Below are 11,249 nucleotides of genomic sequence, written 5' to 3'. Positions count from 1 at the left end.
TCAGTAAACGCGCTTCTTTTTCAGGGAGGATTCCGTGTACCGGGCCACGGAGCCCTGCGGCTGCTGGCCCAGGAGCTCCCCGGGGCCGGGGTCCGGGCAGGAGCCCAGGTACGAGGCGCCGCGCTTCTCGCTCCGCGGGGCAGCCACCTGCGGGCGAGAGGAGAACGGGTGACACATGGGCACGTGCAAACGGCGTCGAGAAATAAAGGGTGGGAGTTACCACGGACCCGGAGCCAGGGCCCGGCTCCGTCAGCCATACACAGCTCCCTTTTCCCTAAAAAAAAGGGCTCAAACCTGCGTGGTGCCCGCCGTACGTGCGGTTTTGTGCGGGCACAGGCTGGCGGGGCCAAGCGGCCCCGCTCCGCGGTGCAGGTTTATAAAGCAGGTGGGTAATGGCCATGCTGTTACCCCGCAGCGTCCCAGCAGCTCCAGACATCTTCCTCCTTCACCCGTAAGGCACCAGTGGGCCACTGCTTGTGCCTCTTTCTTTTCTCTCGGAGAGCTGAATGGGTTGAGCTGGCCTGGCACAGCTACCAAAGCAAGGCAGATGCTGGTGAAGGAGCTGGTTTCCAGCCATGCCAAAGCAGGTCTGTGTTGTGGACTACGGCCAACCAACCATCTGCCACTCGCAGGCACGGGTCTACACGGGGTACCAAAGTGCAGGAGAACGCAATTCCCATTCTTTTAATCAACACTTCAGTTTAACTGGCGTGCTTCCCTGCGATACACAGAAAGCCTTGAGGGTCCCAGGGAGGGCTTCTGGTGAGGGCACAGGGGACCTCGGCTGCCACCGAGGGCCTCTCTGGGCACACAAGACTCATGTTCCTCTCTGGGACCCATCAGAGCAGGACATTGCCACATCCACGGCCCTACAGCCTTAGAAGATGAAGGTACACATCAGAGCCCACCACCTTCATCTGGATCACGCTCTCCTTCTCCCCACATGTCATTAATTTCATTACAAACAGCTGCCTTGTTCTAAAAGGCTGAAGTATCTGCCCTGTAACAACCACCTGAACCTGACCTCACCACGTCCTGCTCAACCACACTGCGTACCCTGCGTTCCAGCTGGCTCCCAGACCAGAAGATTCAGGGGTTTGGTTCGCGTTGGGAGTGAATATTTTAGAAACCTTAACAAGTTTCACAAACCCAGACACCAAGTCCTTAACTCAGTCAAATGAAACGCCGTGCGGACCAAGCGTCCCTGAGCCCAGCATGTCCCAGCAGTTCCCAGCAGCACTCCTTGCTCAGCCACATTCCCAACACAAACCACCCTCTGCTAAGTCCAGTTTCAAGTGCGCTCGTCACTATCGCAAATAGGAATTTGCTTGAGGAAAGACTTTTACTTTTTCCTCCTCCTCTCCACTGCGCTCCCAACAGCCGTGGGGATGCCACATGCCTACGGTGCCCCTCTGCCACACCCTGGCTCGCGTGGCACAGCGCAGCATCTCCGCTGCGTGCCCCGACCATGCTCTTCCTGAACCTCTGAAATGCAGCTCATGGACACAGGAGAAAACCACGCTCCCAACTGACAGACCCTCTCAGGGACCAGCCTGCATGTCCTCTCCACTGAGATTTATCTTTTGATCCCAGGAATGGGAAAAACACCTTGCTGGGGAAGCAAACTGTACCTCTGTTTAGTCTATGCCACGGGACTGCTCTCCTTCTGCCTTCTATGGCATCTGGCATTAAGACAAACTTGAGAAAGTGTGTTCCTTCTACACCTCCTCCGAAAAAAAAGGGTAATATCTCATGCCAAGTCTGAAACGCGAGTTTCTGAATGCCAGAACATCACGTGCCGAATCCTGCTGCTCACCTCTGCGGAGTGAAGGGATTGATGCTGTGACGGAGGAGTGCCGGGCAGGAGGCCGGGCCACGGAGCTCCGCCAGATGCCACTGCTGACTCCGGCCGTGGCTCCTCTCGGCACGCCCAGACACCACGCAAAGGGCCGTGCGCTGCACCGGGGGCTGCGGAGCCGGCTCCGCATCCCTCTGGCAGGGTGCCGGGGGATCGGGATTGGCATCGCTCTCACGGCTGCAGGGCTGGGGCTGGGCTCCCAACAGCAGCAGCTCGTTAGGGTGATGGGCATTCCTCCCTGCAGCTGCTCCAAGAGAGACGACAATCTGGCTTTTAAGGGCTCTCCTATCCGTAAAAACAGGAGCAATGTGATTTATCCACGGCATGAAGGTAGGACCTCTTCAGGACTTCTCAGGCACTTGGGAAAGAAGATGACCTATGCTCAGACTCAACAAGGCTTTTATCCCTGCTGTTTCCATCTGTGTTAAACCAGCCTCCTGTTAGTCCAGACTCCAGCGTCCTTTAAGCCGGCCCTCACTGCTTCCATAGCATTTCCCCATCCCTCCCACAGCTTTATTCACAAAAACAAGTGTCTACTGGGTGCAACAGACAAAGGAAGCGAGTCTGGCTGAACTAGGCTGCCTCTGACGTGTGTTACACGTTTCAAACGAAAGCCACTTTAAACTGGTTTTCCTCCCAGGATGCAGTTAACAGTACCACGAAATAGTGGCTGTAGGTAACCTGGATGCTGCCGTGACTCGCTAACTCCAGAGCTTTTATCCCAGTGCACTCACTGCAGAACGTCGGCAAGTGAGGAAAAAAATCCCACCTAAAACCAGCGTGAACTTCTCCCTGCTCCTTTGCTCACTTCCTACTTTATTTGCCTCCTTCAAGGCACTTTTGCACATTCACCCTGACAGACATCTTTCCAAGAAGTCCATGTGCAAACATCCAGCCTTTCCTTGCCCAGGGGTCCTGGTGGTTTGTCAGCACTGATCTCCGGGGTGCTGGAGGGCTCTGAGAGATCTGGCACTGGCACACCCTGCCCAGCCTCTGCTTTTATTTATGCCATCCACTAGGAACTGGCTGTGATCCCCAGCAGCTCAGGATCCCGAGGAGCACGGATGCAGGGGGAAAGCTCTGCCTTGGCTCGCTGTGGGTCCAAAGTCCACTCGGTGGCAGCAGAAGGCAAATAAGAAGCGCTTCCACCAGCGGCTGGCTCGGGCTGCAGCTGCAACCACTCTGCTCCATCCCTCCTCTCACCTTAATTAGTGGGTTTTGTGGAGGAAGCTGCAAGCTGCCTGGCTGGTACGAGCCCTGGGCTTCACTGTAAAGTCCAGGCATGACCTGCAAGCAGGTCCTGTAGTCTGGGTAAGATCCACCTGTAGATTCCTAAATGCAGAACGGGATCCATGATCAACCAGAAGGCGAAAGAAAATAGGTTTAATAATTCATTTCTACTTGATACAGTTCTGGAGCACTCAGCAGATATGAAAGTATCTGAGTCAATTCACAGCAGCTCAGGCATGCAGCGATTTCTTGAGGAAAATGTAGGATTTGGGGGACGACCTACTTTATCAAATTCCTTTTAAAAAGAAAAAAAAAAAGTGCACTTCTCATTGGTCACAGGAACTTTGGGCTATCTAACAGGCTGGGCAAGAAACAATCCTTCAGCAGACCCACTGGGAAATAACGTTCTGGCATGCTGTGTCTTGGCAGGAGCATGTTAATACATTCTTGAAATTTACAGGTGACTTCCAATTGTGGGATTTTAGAGACAGGAATATTGAAGCCAGACACAACCAAAAGCGTGGAGGAGACTACCCATGCAGGGACGCCCTGCAGAAGGTGCCCATGCAGTGCCATTCGTCCCACGCTCTCCAGCCCCTTATTCCTGCGGTGCCGACGGCAGCAGCCGCTACCAGCAAACCAAGCGGGTGTCCAGGCTCCAAAAGCACCCGTACAGCTGATGGGAGAAACAGCCAGTGGAGACACGAAGGAAATAAAATTATTTCTCACCTCAGAGGCTTCATTTTCAAATTCATCGACTCTTGCCTGGGTAGAGTTATATGCCTGAGCATAATGCTGATACCACTGCTGAACAGCCTCCTATAAAGGAGGAAAAAACCTCTTCCCATTAGCTGTCTACTGGGATCACTTTAAATGACAACAATTCTTAGGGTCTCACAGGGCAGGAGAATGAGTTACGGCACAGCTCTTCAAGAAGCACCAAAACACGTTTAACACCAGTGATAAAAGCTCAAACCAAACATTTAAAACGATGTTAAGTGCTAAAAAGATACAAAGGCACCACTGCCCTGGCAGCAGATTCCAGCATGATGTAATTCCTGTTACATGGAAGGGACAGAGAGAACAAATACAGCTGAATGATGACATGTTGCAGCTCTGCACCTAAGTGACATCATTTGAGTCCTCCATCTTATTAAAGTTAATACTAATAACACTAATGCTACAATACTACCAGTTTTTTTTGACAGTAGAATCACAGAATCACAGAATGGTTTGGGTTGGAAGGGACCTCAAAGATCATCCAGTTCCAACCCCCCTGCCACAGGCAGGGACACCCTCCACTACACCAGGTTGCTCAAAGCCCCATCCAACCAGTACTTTAAGGATCTGGGGTTAGAAACTACCTTCAGGAGACATGAAAACGAATTTAAAGCCAATAATCAGATTCAAACAAAATATTCAAGACTACATTAGCGCTCACGTGAAAAACACAGCACAACGGCCCACAGGACACCTCTCTTGTTTCCCTAAGCCCTAACTGTCACCAGATCCCATCTGACTAGGAGATGGGTCTGGCCCCTGGCAAAGCTCCCTGCTGCAGCGCGCGCCGTGCAGAACCCTGTCCTCTCCACCCCTCCTGGCCAGGCTGAGACACTCCTAAACCAAAACAACCCCCGTGCCCACCCGTGTGCCAGCTCTCTGTCCTCCAGACCCACCCACTCCCCCTGCAGCCTTGCTCTACCCCAGGAGTTTTGCAGCAACACCGACTTCCTTGCCAGCAGCCCAGGAGAAGGGAATACAGCTTGTTTCAGTCTCCCTGCTGCAGGATGAGAGCTCAGGTGACTCTGGGGAGGAGGAGGAGGTGAGGGGGGGACAGAGCAGGAGAGAGACCTACAGCAGAGCCAGGGTGGGTGTCTCAGCACGCAGACCCAAGATGTTTACAGAGATCACCTGACAGCACCACAATCCAGTTCTTGTATTTGATTTGTATACAACTGTGTTTCTACACAGACTAGTGATGGCTAATGCAAATATGGAAATCTTATTTCACAGAACGTCCCAATGTCTGTGAAACTCAGTGCTCGCTCTCACTGCTACAACAAAACACTCTCCAGACAAAGGGCAGCCCCCCACCTTCACGGCCATGCTCTGATCACCAAATGAGGTAAATGGTGAAGAAAGCCCCTGCAGTGAAACCAGCTGGCAGAGGCTGCAAAAATTCCCCAAGCTATACGGGAACTTCTGGTAAGACAGAATATACTCTTCTCTGAGATCTAGCCAAAGTTCAAGAAAACTTTAAAACTTCTTGGGAAGGGAAAGAGAAAAACTTCATGGTACTGCAGCAGGGAAACGCATTGAGGGTTTTTTTTTGACTGGCATTACGTGGTACTTTGTGCTAAATCTATTCTGCACACTGAAAGAGACCAACTACCAGTGAAGAGGACCTTCAAGGTTCAATCTGAGCAAGAGGATGGGCTTTGGTTGTAGGAAAGCCTAGGAACTGCTGAAGAGCGAGTGGTTTGTGATGTTGGGTAATGCTGCTCAGCTGCACGCAGGGCTATATCAGACCACATGTGCACCATGAAGTGCATCAGGAGCACACAGGAAAAAACCACAAGCGCCTCAGGGAGGGATCTCTGAGCAGATCTCTGCCAAAAATCCTGCTACCAGAGCTCTGAGCGACAAGCCAGGCTTCGGACGGAAGCACTGCAAAACAACGTACCTGTGTATATTCCCCATGCTGTTGAGAGTAATTAAAATAATTTTCCATTGCATGTTGTGACGTAGTTCCCTGAGACACTGCAGCATCCACGATGTTGTTGGGAAGTCCGGTCTGCTGCGGTGGGCTGGAGGCTTTGCTGGCAATTGCTGTTCACAACACAGAGAACACACAATTTGTGTAAACTGCACAAATTAGGCTGCACTCTTGTTAAGCAGTATTCTGAGAGCGCTGCTCAGAAATTAATCTGTGCTCAAAATTAATCAGTGCTACTAATGACTGAAAGGCTCTCCAGAAGTTTGCCTACATCTATAAGCCCATTGACTCTGGAAATTTATCCTTCCCAAATAAAATACTAACCATGAGGAGAGATGACATCGCTGTTTTAAGACAGACTACAAGATTTCCTTAAAGACACATGCTGCGGTCACTGAAATTACTTGCCAACCAGAAAAACAACTTGCCACACTCTGGTCAAGGAACTTTCAACTGAAATTGCTAAATATTCACTTACCTGGAAGACATATCCCAGGCAACACACTTGCCAAATTCAAGTAGGGGTTGGTACTAAGACGAATTTCTTTTGGTGGTTCTCCCAGCAGTGAAGTCTGTTTTTTCAAGGGAGTCTGCGAAACAATCGGACAGTCAGTTTGCATTTACATTTATAGAACGTTTGTCAGAAACAAGGTAAGTGTCCCAGCAGGAATTTGGAAAAACGCTTAGCCCTGTGAAATGTAACGGGAAGATTTTTAAAATAAATACTGGGGACAATGATCTGGACACATTGCCTGTACTTTTTTCTTGCCAAGTAATTTTGTAGGAATGTTTCTCTTTAGACTGCAAGTTACTAAATGATATTAAAACCCAAATAAACAAACAAACAAAAGCCTTTTACATTCAACTAAAGGAGTAACAATCACCATAACGACTCCAGATGCAGGGAGTTAGCATTCAGCACATGGCCAAGGCAAAAATCAACTCTTCTTACCCAGCATCACCAGCAAACAGAGCACAAATGAACCCCAACCGGAGAGATGACACTGTCACAACAGCAACCTTGCTATTATAACACATCTTACTGACCACTCTATTGATAAGCCCGTACTTAAAAGATGAAAATATGAGTGGAAATGAGGCATCAGGCCTGACTCACTCCTCCAAAGCACCAGAAGTGTTTCCCACTGAAGGACCAGCAAGGGTACGCTACCAGCTTATCTCCTTTTAGCTTATGTTAGAAGAAATACCAGAAATAAGGATGAATTAGCTCGAGCAAGTTACATGGCTTGTCTGAAATACATAGCTCAAAGATATTTACACAGTATTCTACTCTACATCTATTCGGTTCACTTTTTCAAAGCCCATTAAGGGGAAAAAAAATCACTATTTTAATGGATTAATACTACTTTCAGTACAATAGCATTAATCAACAACTTTTCAAAAACAGTGAGACCAGCTTTTAACCACAAAAAGCTCCAAGAGAGTGCTGAATTTCTTCATCTGGGTGCAAAAGCAGGCATTTAAGACAGTATGACTGTTCAGTATCAGCATACAGACTGTGGCTGTCTTGCCAAGGAAGCGATTTTTGCAAACTGGGCCTTCTGTCTACCAATGCAGGAAAGGAAACAATTCAAACATCTCCCAGGATTTCAAAAAAGAACTTTTCCTGGTAAACAATATTCATAGAAATAAATTAATTATCCAGACTTCTAATGGTTTAGTTACATTTTCTTTTTCCTAAATGAAACGTTGAAATAAAGCACTGATTTTATGTATGTACACACATACACTCTATGTATTTTATCCATATGTATCTATACATAGATGAAATTCCACTTCATTACAGTAAAAAATTATTTAAAAAATTGAAAGTGGACCAAATCTGCCAAAGCTGTCTAACAAAGGCAGACACCAATGCTTTATATAACCACTTCAGATGCCTCAGAGAACACCTAAGGAAAACACAGATCTGATCTGAATTAAGAACACGTTTCCTCATAAATGACAAAGTATTTATGTATATTATCAAAAAAGTAAATTCTGTTAATGACAGGAAAAAAACTTCTGAATAAACTAGACCATTCTGGTTCAACTTCTACCCCATCCCCTCATCCTCCCACCTCCTGCCTGCAAGGGAATAAAACTGATACAGACTAAGAATACATCAGCTATGGCTAAGAGAGTATGGATTAAAAGTGGAAAATCTACATACACACACATATATATATACCCACACACCACCTGGAAACCCAAAGGCCCTATGTACCACCAGAATTGCCCCTGTTAGTCATGCAATTCAACTCCAAGTTCAATTTTCAGTCTTTAAAAGGGACATTGCCCTTGAGATAATTTCATCATCAAATACTATGAGGCATACACATGGAAAAAAAAAACCCTCTAGTATTGTAAAAAGATTCCTTTGTGAATTCATTTGGACCACCAAAGAGCATTATTGTTCTCTCTTTATTATTCATAGCTGGAATGACCTTAAAATGCCTCATGAATGATCCTGTGATCTAGCAAATTTTCTAGTGAAGAACTACAACAAGCAGTTGCAGTTAACTCTTAAGCATGTCAAGACAAAAAAGAGAAAACCCACACACAAGAAAAAAAAGAAAATATTTGTATTGGATATTCCTTACCCCCAAACTTGTATCAGTACTTTTTAGTTGATTTTGTTGTTTGGCATGTCCAGCCCGCAAAGCTCCGGCAGGAAGATTTGTTAAGGTCTGATGATAGGGCTGTGATCCCGAAACAACCGCTTCGGTAGCCGATTGTTTATCTGGAGCGTTGTTTTGCCCTGGCATAGCTTGTCCAACAATGTGCTGATTCGGAAAGAATGGCAGCATGCCCATCCCTGCTGCTGTTTGAAATGGAGTCAGATTAGATGCTGCAGTCAACCATAAATGGAGAAACTTTTCGGTTAGACGAGATTTATCAGTACGTTTTGTTTGTGGTTTTTACTAAGTGATGAGAAAAACATTGAGAGATCTATTTTACAGCTGTCCCAGAACACTGGATTCTGACCATAATTTTTATTCTTTTACCATCCCAGGAGAAAACAACTCTATTTAAAGCTAATACAATAGAAGAAAACTGTGACTTTGCTGAACATTCCCTACGGTAATAAGTTACTTAGTTGTTTCCTGTCACTTTCAAAAAACCTGTGAACAACATCCTAGAGGATCCTGTACTGGAACAGAGGGGGAAAATCTCCACCTCCACTGGCATTAGTAAAACTCTTTACCAACAGAAGAGCTAGGAAGTATTCTCCAAAATTAAAATCTAGACAGTTACAATAGGTTTCTCTTCGCCCCGTCTCAAGCTGTTCCTCACTCCTGGTTGCTACCATTACTCAGACCTCAGTGGAGGAAACAAAGACGACACACTAAGCAACAGATCTTTCCTCATAAAAATTGAGGGCTTCCCTGGCAGAAATTTGCATTCAAATTTGCATTCAAATCAGTCACAGATGGGATGCTAAAGCTCTGCTGCTTAACAAAAGCCTATTTGCTGGTGCCTCTTCAGCTACTCAGATTTATCTGCTTCGAAACAACAAACCCCAAAATCTTGGTCCTAAATCAAAACATCCTCCAAGTGTGCTAAAAATGGCAGTAGCTGAGCAAGCAGGATGTTTAACAACCTGCAAATATTCAACCAGTGCCACGGTGTACTCCTGCTTCCCTGACAAGCACATGAGAGAAGCCAGGCAACAAGGCAAGATATTTCAAGTTTGTTTCCTGTTTAAACCAGCAGGTTACAGTTGGTTATAGAGCTAATAACTTATTAACTTGCTTAACTATATAACTATATAATGTGCATTATTGTCCAGCTCCGTGCCTACCTGACTGTGGGATAAGGGATGAGGTTCAAACATACCATCACTTTTGCTGAACTGGGAGAAAGCATTTCTACTGATTTGCTACGAAAATAAAACGTCAAGCATTTCTACTGATTCCTTGAGCATTTCTACTGATTTGCTACGAAATAAAAAGTCACTCACGCTTAAGAGCTTCTCCACGGGTTGCCATGCCTGAACTCACAGATGGCATTACCCCTATTCCCAGCACGGTCTGAAGCAGCATTGTTGGAGGTTCTCCCAGCAAACCCGGTTTCTATAAGGAAAAGCAGAGAACTGTGTAAATGATTAAAATAATCTGTCTGTAGCTATTTCTCAAAACTTTCACATTCAGTTAGTCTTTAACAGTCTAAACTGTTAAATCATAGAATCATAGAATGGCATAGGCTGGAAGGGACCTCAGAGATCATCTAATCCAACCTCCCTGCCATGGGCAGGGACGCCTCTCAACTAGACCAGGCTACTCAAGGCTCCGTCCAACCTGGCCTTGAACACCTCCAGGGAGGGGGCATCCACAACCTCTCTGGGCAATCTATTCCAAAGTCTTACCACCCTTGTACTGAAGAATTTCTTCCTAAAATCTAATCTAAATCTGTTCTCCTTCAACTTAAACCCATTTCCCCTTGTCCTATCAGTGGACACTCTTGTAAAAAGTCCCTCCCCAGCTTTCCTGTAAGTTCCCTTCAGGTATTGGAAGGCAGCTATTAGGTCCCCCCGAAGTCTTCTCTTTTCAAGGCTGAACAATCCCAGCTCCCGCAACCTGTCCTCGTAGCAGAGGTGCTCCAGCCCCTGGATCATCTTTGTGGCCCTCCTCTGAACACGCTCCAACAGATTTATGTCTCTCTTATGGTGGGGACACCAGAACCGGACGCGGTATTCAAGGTGGGGTCTCACAAGAGCAGAGTAGAGGGGAAGAATCACCTCTCTTGACCTGCTGACCACGCTTCTCCTGATACATCCCAGGATGCAGTTGGCCTTCTGGGCCGCATGAGCGCACTGCTGGCTCATGTTGAGCTTCTCATCTATAAACACCCCCAAATGCTAGATGAAGAAAATTTTTTTGTTTATCAGGTATAAGAATGTCCACAGACAGAGTTAAAGTGATGACCTTACACTATTAGCCTGAATGTTATCAATCTTCATCAGTTGCTGCTGTGGCAACGGCAGGTGAGCAGGGCTCTGCAGCAGTAAGTTGGATGTACTCCCCAGAATTGAGCTCTACGAAATTAATAAAAGAAGTGTGAGTTGACAGTCATGGAAAACAGTGTGTTCTTGAAACATTTTGAGATGACACTGCTGAAGGAAATTTAAATTAGTTTCTGAGTTAATACAGTAAAGAAAAGTAACTATTTCCTCCACAGAACTCAATTTTTGCTTCGTTCATTGAAAGTTATTTCAAGTTCTTCTAACCTCTCTTCCTAGCCCTTTTTTCACCTCGCAACCACAAGTATGCTTTCTGATGGCTTTTAAACGACCAAGACTATACTCCAAATACAATCCAGACTCCAGTGCAGCCCGTGTCTGAGCCAACAGGGAAAGCTAAATATGTCTGAAGCCTCTGCAGACAGACTAGGTAGGAGTGACCTACAGTGCCAGTAAGAAAGATGAGACATAAGGACTTCAGG

General features: G+C 46.6%; 1 protein-coding gene across 2 annotated transcripts in view; it reads right to left on the bottom strand.

Annotated features, from left to right (window-relative positions):
* Nucleotides 1-11,249, bottom strand: part of RAVER2 (ribonucleoprotein, PTB binding 2) — a 56,646-nt gene continuing 45,397 nt past the window's right edge. Inside the window, exons 7-14 of one of the 2 annotated variants that reach the window (XM_086617597.1) lie at nt 10,738-10,842; nt 9,766-9,880; nt 8,408-8,631; nt 6,283-6,394; nt 5,772-5,917; nt 3,818-3,907; nt 3,062-3,190; nt 1-147 (exon numbers count right to left, since the gene is read on the bottom strand). In XM_086617597.1, coding sequence (XP_086473723.1) covers nt 1-147; nt 3,062-3,190; nt 3,818-3,907; nt 5,772-5,917; nt 6,283-6,394; nt 8,408-8,631; nt 9,766-9,880; nt 10,738-10,842 — 1,068 coding nt within the window. Of the gene's footprint in view, nt 148-3,061; nt 3,191-3,817; nt 3,908-5,771; nt 5,918-6,282; nt 6,395-8,407; nt 8,656-9,765; nt 9,881-10,737; nt 10,843-11,249 lie in introns of both variants that reach the window. The other variant, XM_086617596.1, reaches the window with a different exon arrangement.

The sequence above is a fragment of the Tauraco erythrolophus genome, chromosome 10 (assembly GCF_009769465.1).
Source record: "Tauraco erythrolophus isolate bTauEry1 chromosome 10, bTauEry1.pri, whole genome shotgun sequence".
Lineage (NCBI taxonomy): Eukaryota > Metazoa > Chordata > Aves > Musophagiformes > Musophagidae > Tauraco > Tauraco erythrolophus.
Note: the sequence above shows the minus strand (reverse complement) of the source record. Positions and strands in the feature narration are given on the sequence as shown.